This window comes from Bos grunniens, chromosome X (genome assembly GCF_055505025.1).
Source record: "Bos grunniens cultivar Pamir isolate PY7600 chromosome X, Bosgru_T2T1.0, whole genome shotgun sequence".
Taxonomy (NCBI): Eukaryota; Metazoa; Chordata; class Mammalia; order Artiodactyla; family Bovidae; genus Bos; species Bos grunniens.
The window spans coordinates 47,342,947-47,362,740 of record NC_141194.1 but is presented as its reverse complement, the minus strand read 5'-3'; the positions used below and the strand labels follow the sequence as shown (position 1 = coordinate 47,362,740).

General features: G+C 40.0%; 1 protein-coding gene across 1 annotated transcript in view; it reads right to left on the bottom strand.

The window, feature by feature from the left end:
* Positions 1 to 8,753: 8,753 nt before the first annotated feature.
* The window catches only part of ZC3H12B (zinc finger CCCH-type containing 12B), a 53,717-nt gene continuing 42,676 nt past the window's right edge, over positions 8,754 to 19,794 (bottom strand). Inside the window, exons 2-5 of the mRNA XM_086390102.1 lie at positions 15,040 to 15,179; positions 12,872 to 13,106; positions 12,126 to 12,232; positions 8,754 to 10,842 (exon numbers count right to left, since the gene is read on the bottom strand). Coding sequence (XP_086246228.1) covers positions 9,422 to 10,842; positions 12,126 to 12,232; positions 12,872 to 13,106; positions 15,040 to 15,179 — 1,903 coding nt within the window. The 3' untranslated portion in view covers positions 8,754 to 9,421. The remainder of the gene's footprint in view (positions 10,843 to 12,125; positions 12,233 to 12,871; positions 13,107 to 15,039; positions 15,180 to 19,794) is intronic.

Sequence of the window (19,794 nt, the reverse complement as noted above, 5' to 3'; positions counted from 1 at the left end):
AGGAATGATGAAGAGGAGAAGTCTTATGCTATAAAATGCTAAGTAGGAATTGAATGGAAGTGTCCTGCCAGAGACCAGTCAAGGTTTTAAACTTGAGTTAGGACACTAGGGAGTTCACTAGAGGATATCCTGAATATCTTTGTGGGTATGTATATGTAATCATTTTTCTAGAGCTAGTTCACAGATTTAATCAGATTATTGAAGGGATCCATGAGCCTAACAGCCCCAAAGGTTAAGATTTCCTGTGCCGTGTGGACCCAACCATCAGGCACGGGCAGAACAGTCTGCACAGGTTAACGCACGGGTAAGTTTCCCTCCAATTCTTCCCTCTCTTGCGAAATGCTAAGTCTTGGCAGCTAAAAATGTCAGAAGAGAGCCCTCAAGGAGCATCTAGGCCACATCTTGTCAAGGGATTTGCAAATATATATTCTGGGACACAGCTTCAGCATCTGCTCTGTGGGAAGATGATGCTGCAAACCCTTGGTTCCTCTCCAGTGCTTCTGTAAAGCACCCTGGATTTTTATTGTGTATGTATTGATATCATATATAAATTTTCTATTTTTTCAAAATGGGCTTTGATGCTAAAAAAAAGTTTGAAAATCTAGTCCCCCAATTTAATACATTGAGACATTAATTCAGAGAAAAAGGGTAGGGGTTTGCCCAAGGACACAGGTTAACAGTTTGGTGTAGATCTGAGTTTCTGATAATATCAGTACCACCTGGGTAATTGTTGTTTAGTTACTAAGTTGTGTCTGACTCTGTGACCCATGGACTGCTGCACACCAGGCTTCCATATCTCCCAGAGTTTGCTCAAACTCATGTCCATTGGGTTGGTAATGCCATCCAACCATCTCATCCTCTGTTGGCCCCTTCTGCCTTCAATCTTTCCCAATATCTTTTCCAATGAGTTGGCTCTTTGCATCAGGTGGCCAAAGTATTAGAGCTTCAGCTTCAGCATCAGTCCTTCCAATGAATATTCAGGTTTGATTTCTTTAATGATTGTCTGGTTTGATCTCTTTCCTGTCCAAGGGACTCTCAAGAGTCTTCTCCAATACCACAGTTCAAAATCACCAATTCTTCAGTGCTCAGCCTTCTTTATGGTCCAACTCGTATCCAAATATAATGGCTGGAAAAATCATAGCTTTGACTATATACCTTTATCAGCAGGTTGATGTCTCTGCTTTTTTAAAAGTCTGTTTGTGTTTGTCATAGCTTTTCTTCCAAGGAGCAAGTGTCTTTTAACTTATTTGCTGCATTCATTGTCCCCAGTGATTTTGGAGCCCAAGAAAATAAAGTCTGTCACTGTTTCCATAGTTTGCCCATCTATTTACCATGAAGTAATGGGACCAGATGCCATGATCTCCGGTTTTTGAATGTTGAGTTTTAAGCCAGTTTTATCACTCTCCTCTTTCATCAAGAAGCTCTTTACTTCCTCCTCACTTTCTGCCATTAAGGCAGTATCTGCGTATCTGAGGTTGTTGATATTCCTCCTGGCAGTCATGAATCCAGCTTGTGATTGATTCATCCACCCTGGCATTTGGCATGATGTACTCTGCATAGAAGTTAAACAAGCAGGGTGACAGTAGATAGCTGTGATGTACTTCTTTCCCAATTTGGAGCAATTCCGTTGTTCCATGTCTAGTTCTAACGGTTGCTTCTTGATCTGCATCAAGGTTTCTCAGGAGACAGGTTAGGTGGTCTGGTATTCCCATCTCTTTAAGAATTGTCCACAGTTTGTTGTCATCCACACAGTCAAAGGCTTTAGTATAGTCAATGAAGCAGATGTTCTTCTAGAATTATCTTGCTTTTTCTATGATCCAACAGATGTTGGCAATTTGATCTCTGGTTGATCTACCTTTTCTAAATGCAGCTTGTATATCTGGAAGTTCTCAGTTCATGTAATGTTGAAGCCTAGCTTGAAGGATTTTGAGCATTACCTTGCTAGATGTGAAATGAGCTCAGTTGTACAGTAGTTTGAACATTCTTTTTCATTGCCCTTCTTTGAAACTGGAATGAAAGCTGACCTTTTACAGTCCTGTGGCCACTGCTGAGTTTTCCACATTTGCTGACATACTGAGTGCAGCACTTTAACAGCATCATCTTTTAGGGTTTGAAATAGCTCATTTGGAATTCCATCACCTCCACTAGCTTTTTTTGTAGTAATGCTTCCTAAGGCCCACTTGACTTCACACTCCAGGATGTCTAGCTCTTGGTGAGTGACCACACCATCAAGGTCATCCAGGTCATTAAGATCTTTTTTTGTACAGTTCTTATGTGTATTCTTGCCACCTCTTCTTAATGTATTCTGCTTCTGTTAGGTCTTTGCCATTTCTGTCCTTTATTGTGCCATCTTTGCATGAAATGTTTCTTTGGTGTCTCCAGTTTTCTTAAAGAAGTCTCTAATCTTTCCCATTTTATTGTTTTCCTCTATTTCTTTGCATTGTTCATTTAAGAAGGCTTTCTTATCTCTCCTTGCTATTCTTTGGAACTCTACATTCAGTTGGATTATCTTTCCCTTTCTCCTTTGCCTTTCGAGTCTCTTCTCAGTTATTTGTAAGGCTTCCTCAGACAACCGTTTTGCCTTCTTGCATTTCTCTTTCTTTGAGATGGTTTTGGTCACTACCTCCTATACAATGTTACAAACCTCTGTCCATAGTTCTTCAAGCACTCTCTAATCCCTTGAATCTATTTGTCACTTCCACTGTATAATCATAAGGGATTTGATTTAGGTCATACCTGAATGGTCTATTGGTTTTCTGTACTTTCTTCAATTTATGTCTGAATTTTGCAATAAGAAGTTCATAATCTGAGCCATGGTTGGCTCCACGTCTCGTTTTTTTTCTGACTGTATAGAGCTTCTTCGTCTTCAGCTGCAAAGAACCAATCTGATTTCAGTATTGACCATCTGGTGATGTCCATGTGTACAGTCATCTCTTGTGTTGTTGGAAGAGGGTGTTTGCTATGACCAGTGTGTTCTTTTGACAAAACTCTGTTAGCCTTTGCCCTGTTTCATTTTGTGCTCCAAGGCCAAACTTGCCTGTTACTCCAGGTATCTCTTGTCTTCCTACTTTGTTTTCAAATCCCCTGTGATGAAAAGCACATCTTTTTTTGGTGTTAGTACTTGTTAGACATACAAATTACTGAACCTCACTCCAGATCTACATCAGAATGGTTGACAGTGGCCAGCAATCTGGTTTAACAAGCCCTTCAGGTAATTCTGAAGCACACTAAAGTCTGAGTTGCTCTGGTGTAGAGGAAGAAGCTACCCAAAAATATAGGTTCCAGGCCTTGGAAGAAAAGAGCTGTGATGAACCTAGACAGCAAATTAAAAAGCAGAGACATCACTTTGCTGACAAAGGTCCATATAGTCGAAGTTATGGTTTTTCAAGTAGTCATGTATGAATGTGAGAGTTGGACCATAAAGAAGGCTGAGCACTGAAGAATTGCTGCCAACCCCAAATATTCTTTGGAAGGACTGATGCTGATGGTCCAATATTTTGGCCATCTGTTGTGAAGAGCCAACTCATTGGAAAAAACCCTGATGCTAGGAATGATTGAGGGCTGGATGAGAAGGTGGTGACAGAGGATGAGATGGTTGGATGGCATCACCGACTCAATGGACATGAATTTGAGCAAACTCTGGGAGATAGTGAAGTACAGGGAAACCAGGCGTGCTGCAGTCCATGGGGTTGCAGAGTTGGACACGACTGAGCGACTGAACAACACACTCTACCACTTAATGAGAACAACCTTCAGCAAATCATGCCACAGTTTCTTCATTTGTCAAAGGAGGATATTTGCCTCATGGGCTTGTAAAGATCAAAAAGATCATAGATATGAAGTTTATCTTAAAGCTTAGTATGTGTGATTTCTGTGGATTCATGCCAGGGTTGGTAGCCTTGAACTCAGGACTCAAGTCTTCATATAACCCAGGAAAAAGTGCTCTTCCGTAGCCCTCAAAGACTGACCTAAAGATGAGAAGTAGGCTACTGAAGCCCATTTCTAATTCAGGTCCATGGAGAGTAAGAACCAAGGGTCGTTGTTGGTTGGAGTCCTCCTGAAACCTGAGATTTCTGAAGCCAGGTTCGTGGAAGAGCAGATGCCACTGTGATAAAGGGCTCACTGGCTTGAGAGCAATGAGGCCTGGGGTTCTACTCTTGGCCCTGTTCAGCCTCAATCAAATCTCTTCAGTTCTTGGTGCCTCAGTTCTCATACCTATACCTTGATGGAGTCCATGCAGCTGAGCACTCCTCACAGTCCCCACGTGACTTCTCTATGAACTATAGGATTCTCTAGGCTGCTTCTAGCTCTCATATTCTGGCTAAGGCTCAGCAGATGATGTCTCTGTGGACCTGAGACTATTCAGCGGGGAAACAGTAGGTCATTTAGAGAAATAAGCCTGACCCCTTATCCCTCCACCAGGTTCTAACCCACCAGTTGGAGGCCTGGACCAGCCCAGCCCTGTTGGAAAAGCCAATTGATTTGCACTTACAGCTGTGTTAGTATAAAAAAAATTAGAGGGCATATATTTACTGTGAGGGCTTCCCCAGTGGTTCAGTGGTAAAGAATCTGCTTGCAAATGCAGGAGACGCAGGTTCGCTCCCTGGGTCGGGAAGATCCCCTGGAGAAGGAAATGGCACCGCACTGCAGTATTGTTGCCTGGAGAATCCCATGGACAGAGGAGCGTGGCAGGCTACAGTCCATGGGCTCACAAATGACTTAGTGACTAAACAAAAACAATGTTTACTGTGACAAAATTCAGATGAACTCATTTGGGGAGATCCCTCCTCTTATTGTTTATCTCAAGATGCAAATCCAAGGACAGAAATCTAAATTTTTAGGAGCTGAGTGTGTATTTGTAGATGTGGTATGGCTTTTGTTAGTGATATATGTAAAGAAACAGAGCCATTAGTGGTTAGTAAACAAAAAGTTTATGCAGTAATTAAATGTAGTTACAGTTCATTGTTAAGGATACAGCATTTTCCATCATGATTATAAGTGAAACAAATTAAAACTTCATGAAATAGTCAGCACATTCATGCTAGTGAGAACATATTGCAAAACATTGCACATGCATTTCAGGTGCAGACAAAACTGGGAACAGGATATATTTTCACTCACCTCTGGTTAGCTTTTGCACTTTGTCATTAAGACTTACATTATGTTTGGGTCAAACAAAGAACCCAAAGATATTTTATAAAAGCTTACAGCCATTATACAGTATCATTTAATCCCACAAATGGATAAAGCAAACTTCTATAGCTCAATGATATGCAAACTAGGACTAAAAGTAGTCAATCTGCCTATGTATATAGCTAGCTACACTATGATAGATATGGAATATGTGAGTCTTTTGGCATCAACTACTTAGACAAGCAAGTTCCCAAAATATACTCATTTGATTTCCAATGAGAAATAAGTGTAGTGCCATTTTAGTTGCAGGTTATGCACACCTCAGTGTCAAGCCTGAGGAGAAACCAACTAGGGGAAGGTAGAGAAGGGTTGGAAGGACACCTGAGCAGGGCTCTTTGGACAACTTGACATTACTTTCCCTGTGCAGTTCCAGACCCGGTTCCCAGAGTTAAATGAAGTGTATTGAAATTGTTGGTGCTCAAAAAGGTTGTTTATACAAAGTCCCATACTTAAAGCATACATAAAACAGTAACTGAGTGCCTCTCAAAATGAGCTCTTCTATATAAGAAGAAAACCCAGTGCCAAGAGTTAATGGATGTGTTTGAATTACTGTATAAAGATAATTTATTCTAAAATAGAAAAAATGGATTTAGAAGTATTCTCCTGGAAACTAGGAGAGAGTGTTTATATATATATATATATATATATATATCCACATTTCATTACTTAGAAGAAAAGTTTTGTATACCATTTCCATAAGGCATGTGTCATCCCCCCTTCCGTTTCTTGCACCTTAAGAGAGCATGCAATGGCTGTATGTTACCTTTGAAAAGGCTCCTTTTCCTTTGAGCCATCTTACAGAAATGGTGCCCTGGATTGACTATACCATTCCAGAGTCACACTTCTTCAGGTTGAAATAAAAATAACAATAAAACAACAAAATCACAAAAAGAAAAATAAATCACAAAATCTACAAAATCTAAGGCCTGAACAAGCACAGACTTGCTATGAGTTCAGAAACTCAGTGAAAGAATTAAAATTACAAAGCACCTCTTGCAAAATATACTTCTTGAAAACCACACAAAACACTGTGCAGTAACCCCTACTTAGTACGTGGAGGTAAGTATCCTGAAGAACACACACTTAGCCCCAGGATGGAAGCTTGATCTCATTATCAAGGAAGCCAAAGGGGTTTCAATGTTTCTTTGTATTTGCTGTTTTATAATTGCAGACAAAATGGAACAGTCAAGTGTGCAGACCTCAATATAAACAAGCTCAATTTATGCATTCTTAGTTGTACAGCTCCATTTATAGGTTCTTACAGAAGAACAACTAACACTAACAATTTTGTACACAAAATCTTTTTCAAGGACATATGAAACTTAATAGGCTAAAGAGAAACTTATGCCATATAGTGCTTGAAACTGCACAATATCTGTTGCACATAGTAATCAAGAGGCCTTGAAAAATTGTCTTTGTCTATAAACTACTGCCCTTTGTAAATAAAAGCTCCCTCATGATCCTGGGCTACTCCCTTGTGACACACAGTGCCACAAACATCATAATGAAAAATCAGTACCAAACCTAGTTTAAGATGAATTTTGTACATTTGTTTCTATACAGTCAGGAGAAAAAGAGATACAATTTGTATCAACAGAAGGTCATTTCTGGTTATTTGAGGCATTGCTCCTAGCTGCTTTGATTCATACACATTTTATGAGAAGAATGACAATTGGTTTTAGGAAATAAATACATATGCTGCCTTAAAAAATATTTCCTGTATTGGGAGGAGCTTACAATTTTTTTTTTGAGTGCTGAACATAAACATGTTCCAGATGAACTGTATCTGAGAAGATTAATCTTATGTTTCTCTGTACAGTGTGCAGCTAGTGGATACTGGGGTACCATTGATGGTTTTTGTAGGAAGGTGAACTAACTGGCACGAAGGCAGTAGAGTCATCTAAGATTGTCACATACCCTGACTTAGACATGGGACACATTTAGAAGGTCCAAGAAGTTGAAGGTATGAAATGGTGTTTGTGTGAAACAGGAAGCACTTCACTCTCCATGGACCTGCTGCTGCTGCTAAGTCGCTTCAGTCGTGTTCAACTCTGTGCAACCCCATAGACAGCAGCCCACCAGGCTCCCCCGTTCCTGGGATTCTCTAGGCAAGAACACTGGAATGGGTTGCCATTTCCTTCTCCAATGCATGAAAGTGAAAAGTGAAACTGAAGTCATTCAGTCGTGTCTGACTCTTAGTGAACCCAAGGACTGCAGCCTTCTAGGCTCCTCCATCCATGGGATTTTCCAGGCAAGAGTACTGGAGTGGGTTGCCATTGCCTTCTCCACTCTATGGACCTACCTGGCAGAAAATACTTTTACTCCTCAGAACGCTGGGAGATAGAAAGATCAAAGGGTAGGAGATGAATGTGAACTGTGGTAAAATGAAGAGAAACACCGAGAGGAAGTTTTATCAACCAGGACAGAGACAGAAAGCCAGAAAGCAGCATGCAAGCCGTTATCAAACCACCAGAAATAACCCTGACTACAGGCTCACATTCGGAGTGTTTCACAGTAAGAAACATTTATAGGCAGTGTCACACCTTCTCATGAAGAAACAAAAGGCCAAGACCAGGCCTTCTCAACTTTCATGAAAAAAACTACCATAGAAATTAGCAAGTTCCAGCTCAAGAAATAGTGAGCTGGTCATGGTTCAAAATGTTGCAATATACAATGGATTTAAAAAGGGGTTTATTTAGTGCAGCTGTTTAAAAAAACAAAAACAATAAACGCCTCTTCTAGAGGCATTTAGCTACAAAGGTTCCCACCCTGAGCAAGATACAAGTTGCCCATATAGTGCTGTCAACCCAAAGTCCTGCCTTCCTTAGTAATCCATTTAAGAATTACCTAAGGTCAAGTGCACCCTCTGCATGCATTTGAAGTATGTAACTGAGCCAGCTATTAGCAAAGATGTAGTATCCCCTTTTGGAAGCTTTTCCACCTAGAAAATCCCCTGATTTTGTTTCCTAAAGAAGTTCTGCTCCACCAATGATCGACCTTATTGCCCAAAGGTTAGATGGCAGGAGAAAGTGGATTACATGATGGTGCACTGACCTTCAATACATTTCATCCTGTGATATTGAATACTGCATAGGTCGGAAGTCCAAAGAGCATCCATTGGACCCCCCTTGAATGCAGCTTGTTGTGTTTGTCACTTAATCTCCTGGGATTAAGGGAAGGAAATTCTGGTAGTAAATCCCTTGGTCCTGGTCCAACTCTTCTGTGCTTGTCTAGCACACGCAACTACTATGCTTGGAACTTGAGAGTATCAACTTGGAACTATCCATCACCTCTTCTGCAGAAGAAGGCTTCAATCTGATCCCTAATTTACTAAGGTGAAGAGACTTAAAAGTGAAGAACTCTCAATATATGTTGACAAGTAAAAAGTGCAAAGGAAATAGAGCCAGTTTGCTCTGGTGCCTAAGAAAGCAATATTCAAATATCGGGATATAGTTTCACTTTCAAAACTAGTTGAAACTATGAAATATGATGTAAAATCATCAAGTCAGACTTGTGATCTATACAGCTGTAGACTAAAGACTGTGCAAAGTCCATTTTTTTTTTATCACCACTATACAAAAGGTTATACACACATCTCAAACTAAATACATACAGTCATACATGCAATATAATTGCTAACAATAGGTTTGAAATATAGCTCTAGAAACTTCAATGTGACCCTATATCTCAGTTAATAAAGGTATTGAATGGTCAGATATCCATGCAATAAAGTATGTCTTTACTTTTAAATAGATTTAAATATTCTTATTAAAAATCCTAAATGGATTGATCCTGATACTCTTGCTCTCTAAATTAGATATGTCATTGATACTTCATAATATAGAATGTGTGACTAAGAAAACAGTTGGTAATGGAGTCCCTTGGGGCCTCTTGCATTTAGGCCTTTCCCCTGGGTTTTGTCCTCCATTACCTGCATGGTGCAATGCAAAAGGGTATAGGACTTGGAGTCAGAGGACTTGGGTGTGAGTCTTGACTTGGTCACTTGCTAGCAGTGTGACTTCAGCAAGTTACTTTTAAACTCACTGAGCTTCAGTTTCCTTGTCTAGAAAACAAGACATTAGTAAGACTTTCCTCACAGGGTTGTTATGCACTTCAATGACAGTCTGTAACTTGTAAAGTGTAACACAAAATTATTAGTTACTATTATCATAGTATTACTGCATTATTGGTATTCATATTTATATAAAGAAATAAGTCCTATGTCATGTCAATGTGCAGCCCTAAGCTTAGAAACAATCAAGGCTGCTAGTTGCTGGGCATCTGCTGTGTGGGGATTCTTCTCCATCACTGCAAGAACAATGTTTGAAGGGAAAATATTGCAGAGGTTCTTGTAGGTCTGATACTGGTGCTCTGGGATCATTTGCTCCCTGGAATCATTGCACATTCCAACCCAAGGATTCATCCAAAGCTGCTCCATCTTTTCAGGCACACTCCGTACCATGACTGGCTCATAGCATGGTTGCATGAGGCTGTTACTCAAGGGATAGGAGTGGTAGCCATAGGAGTCAGTTGCACAGGGCAGTGGGTCCCAGCTGGCATGCTGTTCCCGACACAGAGGAGGACGTCTTTGCCTCATGGGATTGTTCTCATATAGGCGAGAATCAGAAATGCTGTCCATCCGAGTCATCACCAGGGCACGTCCTGGCTGGGGGGTTGCCCCAGGATGGATATTGGGAGGCATGGGATAGTCTCCAGGACAGCTGGAGCGTGCTCCATTTGTTGGGTGCTGGGCATGCAGAACTAAGTGGGAGACTGATTGCTTGTGGGGGCCTTGCTTAGAGTCTTCTGGGCCATAGCTCTGCACTCGCGTTAAGGCTTCATGGTAACCATGAGGAAAAGGCTGAAGATGGTTCTGAGATGCTGAGCGATGCAGCTTCAGACTGCCTTCAGGATGAGTATCAGCTACAGCCAAGTACAGGTTGTTGTAAGAGGAATAGTTGTCATTCCTGGTATGGCTCATACGATTGTCAGGACAGAGGTTGGGATTCCGGGCATACAACCCCCGGTCTGCTTCAGCCATGTAGTACTCTCGATTATGCATGCTGTTGATGTTCAGTTTGGAGAAGTCGCCTAACACTGAATAGTAGCTGTGGTCCCCTAAGGGCTCAAACTTTGGGTATTGCTCAGCATAGCTAATAGGGGTCCCATGGCTATTGGTAACCAGGATGGGTGGGTACTGCATGCTGGTCATGTGCTCCAATGAGGACTTCTGGTGGGAGAAATGAGAGGATCCTGGCACTGGGCTGCTGGCTGAACGGGTGTTGAGGGCACCCACTGCATGGCTTTTGGGGGGTGGGATTGTGGGGACACTTAAAGCAGTCACAAGTGAGGGGACAGAGCTGGCCTCAGGCTTACGGGCAATGGACAGCCATTCCTCAGGCTCCACAGCCACGGACCGGATGCTGGGATCCGATTGACGCTTGGGGGTCACGCGTTTGACTTCTGAGGTTATGTCACCTTTGGCACTAGACAGCCCTGTGCCACACTTGGCCAGGGTGCCTTCACTCATGGTTTTTACTGTGGACAGTTTGGCACTGATGCGGAGCTCATCAGCCACCGAACGCTGCGGTTGGTTGGCCCGCTCCGGATGGTAGTATTTGCACTTGTGGCCGTAGGTGCATTTTTTGCCTGAAAAATAATGCCCTGGGGTAAGACTCTCTCTCACAGTGGTGCAACTCTCTGTGCCAGAGGCTGTTTTAACAATCTGGTCACTCAGGGTAGAGTTTTACTTTTGGGGTTTAAGATATAAAACTAACTGTTCTTAAAGACGGGAGACAGACAACACCATAGTGGCATCACACACTGTGAGTGGAGAGGAAAGAAGTGGAAACCTAGGGAGGAAACTCCAGTGGGAAAGGTAAGAGTTGTCATTGAACAGTCTTCATTTTCCTGAAATTCACAACTTTGTCTAGGCATAACGTGCATGCTGAGGCAGTGTAGAGCAGTAGCAGGCAGAGTGGTTCAGTGCAAAAAGCATTGGCCTGGAGGCTGGTCAGATCTGAGCTTTAATTCCAGCTATGCCACTTACTAGCCATGTGACCTTGGTAAGTGATTTTTAATTTCTGTGCCTCATTTTCCTATTCTGTAAACAAGGTTCATAATAATGTCTTTATTATAAGGTCATTGTGAGGATTAAATGAAGATAGTAAACATGAAATATTCTATGATATGAATAAATGATAGTTGAGAACAAACACCTAGATGTCTTATAAATAAATGATTATTCAAAAACAGTGAACATTCAAATTTGCCTCAGACCAGGCAGCATATGTCTTACTGTTAGGCTCATAAACTTTGTGTCACAGGGACTTGCATAAGATCATGAAAGCACTCTAGAAAACTATATATATTTATTTATTTTATTTTAAATTAATTTATTTATTTTAATTGCAGGCTAATTACTTTACAATATTGTAGTGGTTTTTGCCATACATTGACATGAATCAGCCATGGGTGTAGAAAACTATATTTAAAATAGGAAATGAAGATAAAGTTTGGAAGCAAACTGGAAAGTGCAGATTGGAAGAAAAGGGTAATATTGACAGAGGGTGCAGTCACCTGCCTGAAAGACACATCCTTCTTGGGGCCAAATGCAGTTTGTCATTGGCCTTTCTTCTTCCACAGATCAAGTAAGTTTCTGCACTTCCCTGCCCCCAACAACACTACTCAGGACAGAGACAGTTAGAACACATGAATCATTTTAACTAGTGACAATTATTCTTTCCTTCAATTCTAGTTACCTGTTTCTCAGGAAATTTCTAGGATGGTTCTTTAAATGTCTAATTGAAAATATATGAAGACACAGACTTTAACTCACAGAGAGTGGACAAGCCAGGATTTTCCCTTTGAAAGGGAAAGCTTGAAGAGAAAAGTATTCACAGACTTCTTCAGTTTTGCATATAGGTACTCACCATAAGGACATGGTTGCTTCTTGTGTTCAGGAACAACGGGTCTCTTTCTTAAGAAGTTTTCAAGGCTTGGCCCATGACGTCCTAAAGGATCATCTGGAGGCATAAATCTGAAAGCAAGCAAGCAAGAGGTAAACTATCCCTTCTCAGGAGTTCAGGCCTTCATTACATGTTGCTTATACTATTGTTATAGCCTTCTAATAGCCCTTTCTGCCTCAAGTTTATCTTTTGCTAAGTCTGCAGTTCTTCCCTCTCTTTCCACTTGAACACAAGAAAGGAATGATTTTTCCCATACATCATTCTTCTGTGGATTATAAGTTCCAACCACACTGACATGTCTGCCGGTTCCCCCAATGTGCAACCCATTTTCACATCTTTATAGCTTTATTCATGATGTTCTCTTTACCTATACAGCCCAGAAGCCCTCTTTCCTCGGTCTGTAAACTTCATCTCAAATGTTATTTCCTCTGTGAGACTTTTTCATATCATTTCACATAGACAAAGCAATTTAAAAAAAGTTCTAACCATAGAGTTTATCCCAACAAATTGTGGGAATCTCTTCTCTAAGTACACTTTGAGCTTCTTAAGGGTGAGTTTTGTTATTTATTCAGCCTTTTATTCCCATGGTGACCAGCATAATGCACAATATACAGTAAGTGTTCAGTAAATGTTTATTGAAATGAAATTAAATCTGTCCTTAGTGGTAATTTGGATTTAGGCTATTCAGAACCTATAGGAAAGAAACGTACTTGTCATTCACAAAAGAATACATCAGCAAGCGCTCCTCTATAAACTTCTTCCATTCTGGCTTTTCGACTTGAAGGTCTCGGTAGTTATCATTGGATACAATGATGCCATCAGAATCAAAAGCCAGTTTGACTATGAACCGGTCATCATAGCAAACAACTCTCCTGCCCTGGACCCTTCGGGATGGTGTAAAGACAAGAATCTTTTCCTTCTCCAGTTTACGTAGGATATCTTGATCTGTTGAAATATGGATTATATGTCACAGAATAGAAATCATCTTTGGAAATTAAAAGCATTATTCCCATATTAAAACATATAAAAGTTGATACTAGCTTAATATATTATTTGCTCTTAGAGAGAATGCGGCTACTATTCCTGGCTATGGCACCATTTTGGACTGTGATTTTAGCCAAGTTGCTTTCCCCTTTCCACTCCAGTTTTCTTTCTGATAAAGGAGATAGATTAAATGACATCTAAATTTTTTAAAACTAGCATGAACAGTAAGAAATAATAGTGATATCCTAACATTTTTGAGGCTTATTTTGCCCTTTGGCTGCAGCGCCAGGTTTTGGTTGATGAAGAAACCAGGGAAGTATGATGAGGATGTGTCTGCCAGGAGGAGAATAATATATCTTTCTTAGGGACTAACATTTTTGCCTTCTGCCTGAAGGAAAGCCACGACTAAGGAAAAATATAAAGTGGTAGCATATGAGTACTGAGCCCCTTTCCTTTTAGCCTCTTTATTAATGAAGAAAGAAGTTTGAGTAGGGCCAGGATCCACTCTCAGAGAAGGCAATGGCAACCCACTCCAGTACTCTTGCCTGGAAAGTCCCATGGACGGAGGAGCCTGGTGGGCGGCAGCCCATGGGGTCGTTGAGAGTCGGACACGACTGAGCGACTTCAGTTTCACTTTTCACTTTCATGCATTGGAGAAGGAAATGGCAACCCACTCCAGTGTTCTTGCCTGGAGAATCCCAGGGACGGCGGAGCCTGGTGGGCTGCCGTCTATGGGGTCGCACAGAGTCGGACACGACTGAAGTGACTTAGCAGCAGCTTAGCAGCAGGATCCACTGTCAGACTGAGGCTGGAAGCCTGTTCAGCAGTTGGCAGACAACCCCATGACACTGAACCTTCTCATTTTGTATATAAGGCAAGACGTGATACTCAGAGAATTGGGGTACTGATGTTCTCAAATGCTGTTAAGAGCTAGCTTTGGTGGCTCAGAGGTTAAAGCGTCTGCCTGGAATGCGGGAGACCGGGGGTTCGATCCCTGGGTCAGGAAGATCCACTGGAGAAGGAAATGGCAACCCACTCCAGTACTCTTGCCTGGAGAATCCCGTGGAGGGAGGAGCCTGGTAGGCTACAGTCCATGGGGTCGCAAAGAGTCAGACACAACTGAACGAAATCACGTTCACTTTCACTTTCATAAATGAATGTAGTGATCCTCCTGCCAATAGGGCCACATCATAACTTTTGTGAACTTTAGGCACTTTTGCCTTCATGGGTCTTTTCTTCCACAAAGAAATGTTAGGTTTATACTTTACAACTATGTTGGTATAAACACAAATAATCCAGTTAGGTACATTATTATATATTTATTGGTATATTCAATTTTCCCCTCTGATGTTAAAAAGCTAACAAAATTAAACCACTTACATGGGATCCTAAAAGTATATATTATGAACCCTAGGCACTCGGTCTATTGTGCTTCATGGATAAATTAGCTTTGAATGCCGTGGTACTTTTCTCTTTTTCTATTCTAACCCCTAATTTGCAAATCCCACAGAAACTTATCTGCTACAGGATGAGATCCATTGTCTATGGTGGTTTCTTTAGTATTTTGGAAAACTCAGTCATATTCGTAACCAAATTCGTCCCCCTTTTTGTCTGAAGCTTATGGTCAAATAGAAACGAACACTCTTTTTTTCAACTGTGTGCTTTATTTTTTGCTTGAAATTGAAGTCTCTATTTAACTGCTCTGTGCCACAGCACAACAGATTATTTGGATCAGGAAAAATCTGCTTTAAAATACACTTAATAAAAAAACATTTTAAGTGTACTTAATAGATTTAGAAAAGTACTTATCTAATTTAGGAGCATTGGGCTCTCCCCAAACTATCTTGCCAGCTTTGCTTCTGGATGAGAAGAAATGTCTTAATTGAATTAGTACCTGTAATTGGTGCATCAGGGCGGGATTGCTCCTTTCTCCATGCAGGCACAAATACAGTAATATCTTTATGGCCTTTATCTAGGAACCAATCCACAGCAAGTTGTATTCCTCTGCAGGAAAACTCTTCTTTATTCCCATGGCTTCAGGAAGATAGGGAATGAGAGTAGAGAGGATTGATAACAAGTAACAAAGAAATACTACAAATAGGCTTTTTCTTAGTGTTAAGACATTGACAACAGATATATTACTTTTTGAGGATGCCAAAAATGTATTTTTTAAGAGAACAAATAAAGTTATTTTAAAAATTCCATTATTACAAATATTGCCATTATCATTACACATTCATTCAAGGCCACAAATAGTTAATAACAACTCTCAAAGCAGCCCTAGTGGTTATTTCCTATCATTATTTCCCTTTTCTCTCAACTCTTTCTGTTTCTATTACCATCTCCTTTTTCTAAGATTCTGATATTTATCATCTGAAAAAAGAAGTGTCACCAGAGGTTTGGATAAAGTTTATAGAGAATTAGTTGGAAATGAATTTTAAGTACATCTAGTAAGCTTAAAAAATAACACTGATAGCAAAAAAGATACACTGAAATGCTGACTGAAAATAGTTATCACAATTAATTAAATATGATTTGCCAATAAAAATTACAGTCTTGAACATTTTAAGATGTGGAAAATGCTCACAATATAATGCTAAAAGAGAAAAGAAAGGATTTGAACTACATATAATGTAATCCAAATTTTATAGAAGAAAGCCTATGTACAGTATCTTTTTTTTGGCAAAGTAATGTCTCTGCTTTTTTTTTTTTTTAATATAAATTTATTTATTTTAATTGGAGGTTACTTTACAATATTGTATTGACCCAGTATCTTCTTCATTTGGGTTCATGATGCACATTTTCATTTAATGATTGTTCAAAGACATTAAATGGAAAACTCCAGACATAAGCAATTCATAAGTTTTAAATTATGCACCATTCTGAGTAGAGTTATGAAATCTGGTGCCATCCCATTCCATCCTGCCTGAGGTGAATCATCTCTTTGTCCAGCATACCCCACCCATAAATCACTTAGTAGTCTATCTTGTTATCAGGTTGACTGTTTCAGTATCACAGGGCTTGAGTTCAAGTAACTCATTTTATTTAATAATGGTTCTAAAGCACAAAAATAGTGGTGCTGGCAATTTGGATATGCTGAAAAGACAGTAAAGTGAAAAGGTGAAAGTTCTTAATTAAAGAAAGAAAAAAAGCTCATATGCTGAGGTTGCTAACATCTACTGTAAGAATGAATCTTCTCTTCACGAAATTGTGAAGAAAGAAAAAGATGCTGTAAAGAACAATATTGCATAGGAACCTGGAATGTTAGGTCCATGAATCAAGGTAAACTGGAAGTAGTCAAACAGGAGAAGGCAAGAGTGAACATTTTAGGAATCAATGAACTAAAATAGATTGGAATTGGTGAATTTAATTCAGATGGCCACTATATCTACTACTGTGGGCAAGAATCCTTTAGTAGGAATGGAGTAACCCTCATACACAACAAGAGTCCAAAATACAGTACTTGGATACAATCTCAAAAATGACAGAATGATCTTGGTTCATTTTGAAGGCAAGCCATTCAACATCACAGAAATCCAAGTCTATGTCCCAATCACTAATGCCAAGAAAAATGAAGTTGAAAGGTTATATGAAGACCTACAAAATCTTCTAGAACTAACACCAAAAAAGATGTCCGTTTCATCATAGGGGACTTGAATGCAAAAGTAGGAAGTCAAGAGATACCTGAGTAACAGGCAAGTTTGGCCTTGGAGTACAAAATGAAGCAGGGCAAAGGTGAGCAGAATTTTGCCAAGAGATCACACTGGTTATAGCAAACAGCCTCTTCCAACAACACAAGAGATAACTCTACACGTGGACACCAAATGGTCAATGCTGAAATCAGATTGATTATATTATTTGAAGCCAGAGATGGAGAAGCTCTATACAGTCATCAAAACCAGGAGCTGATAGTGGCTCAGATCATGAATTCTTTATTATAAAATTCAGACTTAAATTGAAGAAAAGAGAGAAAACCAGTAGGCCATTCAGGTATGACCTAAATAAAATCCCTTACAATTATACAGTGAAAGTGACAAATAGATTTAAGGGATTAGATCTGATAGAATGCCAGAAGAACTATGGACAGAGTTGTACAACATTGTACAGGAGGCAGTGACCAAAACCATCCCCAAGAAAAAGAAATGTGGAAAGGCAAAATGGTTGTCTGAGGAGGCCTTACAAATAACTGAGAAAAGACAAGAAACGAAAGGCAAAGGAGAAAAGGAAAGATATATCCATCTGAATGCAGAGTTACAAAGAATAGAAAGAAGAGATAAGAAAGTCTTCCTAAGTGGTCAATGCAAATAAATAGAGGAAAACAACAAGATGGAAAAGACTGGAGATCTCCTCAAGAAAATTAGAAATACCAAGGGAACATTTCTTGAGAAAATGGGCACAATAAAACACAGCAACAGTATGTACCTAACAGAAGCAGAAGATATTAAGAAAAAGTGGCAAGAATACACACAAGAACTATATAAAAAAGGTCTTAATGACCTGGATGACCATGATGGAATGGTCAGTCACCTACAGCCATACATCCTGGAGTGTGAAGTCAAGTAGGCCTTAGGAAGCATTACTATGAACAAATTAGTGGAAGTGATGGAATTCCAACTGAGTTATTTCAAATCCTAAAAGATGATGCTATTAAAGTGCTGCACTCAGTATGTCAGCAAATGTGGAAAACTCAGCAGTGGCCACAGGACTGTAAAAGGTCAGCTTTCATTCCAGTCTCAAAGAAGGGCAATGCCTAAGAATGTTCAAACTATTATGCAATTGCACTCATTTCACATGCTAGCAAGATAATGCTCAAAACCCTTCAAGCTAGGCTTCAATAGTACATGTACTGAGAACTTCCAGATAAGCAAGCTGCAATTAGAAAAGGCAGAGGAACCAGAGATCAAATTGCAAATATCTGTTGGATCATTGAAAAAGCATGAGAATTGGACTGGTTCAAAATTGGGAAAGGAGTACATCAAGGCTGTATATTTTCACACTCCTTATTTAACTTACATGCAGAGTACATCATGAAAATTTCCTGGCTTGATAAAGTTCAAGCTGGAATCAAGATTTCCAGGAGAAATATCAGTAACCTCAGATATGCAGATGATACCACCCTAATGGCAGAAAGTGCAGAGGAACTAAAAAGCCTATTGATGAAGGTGAAAGAAGAGAGTGAAAAAGCTAGCTTAAAACTCAACATTCAAGAAACTAAGATCATGGTATCCAGTCCCATCACTAGCATGGCAAATTGATGGGGGAAAATGGCAACAGTGACAAACGATTTTCTTGGTCTCCAAAATTACTGTGGGTAAGGACTGCAGCCATAAAATTAAAAGATGCTTGCTCCTTGGAAGAAAAGCAATGACAAATCTAGACAGTGTATTGAAAAGCAGAGACATTTCTTTGCCAAAAAAGCTCCTATGGTGAAAGCTATGGTTTTTCCATTGATCATGTATGAGATAGAGAGGTAGACCATAAAGAAGCTTGAGCACCAAAGAATTGATGCTTTCAAACTGTGGTGCTGGAGAAGACTCTTGAGAGTCCCTTGGGCAGCATTGAGATTAAACCAGTCAATTCTAAAGGAAATTAACCTTGAATATTCACTGGAAGGACTGATGCTGAAGCTGAAGCTCGAATACTTTGACCACCTGATGCTAAGAGTTGACTCATTGGACAAAACTCTGATGCTGGGAAAGATTCAAGGCAGGAGGAGGAGGAGACAACAGAAGATTAGATAGTTAGATGGCATCATCAATTCAATGAATATGAGTTTGATCAAACTCTAGGAGATAGTGAAGGGTAGGGAAGCCTGAAGTGCTGCAGTCCATTGGGTCGTAAAGAGTTGCACACGACTGAGGGACTGAGCAACAAAAATGACAACAACAAAAACAAGAAATTGCTTGAAGCTATAATCAGAACTAAAAAAGGCTGCTAGCACTGACTCTGCCTCTCCCTCTGCTCTTCCCATATATCCTCTTCTGTTTGAACTGCCTGGATCAGACAGTTTTTCTCTTCCAACTCTTCTCCCTCCTGCTGCTTTCCTTTTCCCAGAAAAGGAAGATCAAAAAATCAGAAATGATTATGGCTCCCTTAAGGAGAAATCTATTACAGGGAGAAATGAATTGTTCTTGTTGCTTTCCTATACATCCAGGATGCAAACAGAACTTAGAGCCTTGGCTAAGAAATTTCCCAGTCCAACTCAGAATGCATTGGGATTTGCTGAAAATTTTGAATTAACCATCTGAACTTACGATCCCAGGTTTTCAGATCCATATCAACTAATACAGCTGTTAGTTTCTGAAAGCAAAGCAAGGGAATGTATAGAGAAAGCAGGATGGAAATTACCCTCAATGGAATTTTGGTTACATAGTCCAGAGGCTTGTACTGAATGAATTAACTTAGAAATTACTCAAACCTATCCCAGAGCTTTCTCCAAAAATCATAAAGTGGACAAAGGTTCAACAATGCTAGTGAAGACTGAATGAATCAATCCAGACTATTATGGGAGATTGGGAAAGAAACTTTTAAGCAATATTTGGACTTGACACCTGAATCATTCTCTAACTACCAAAATGATCCTTTGCTTAACTCTGCCTTTCAAGAGGAGAAGGCAATGGCACCCCACTCCAGTACTCTTGCCTGGAAA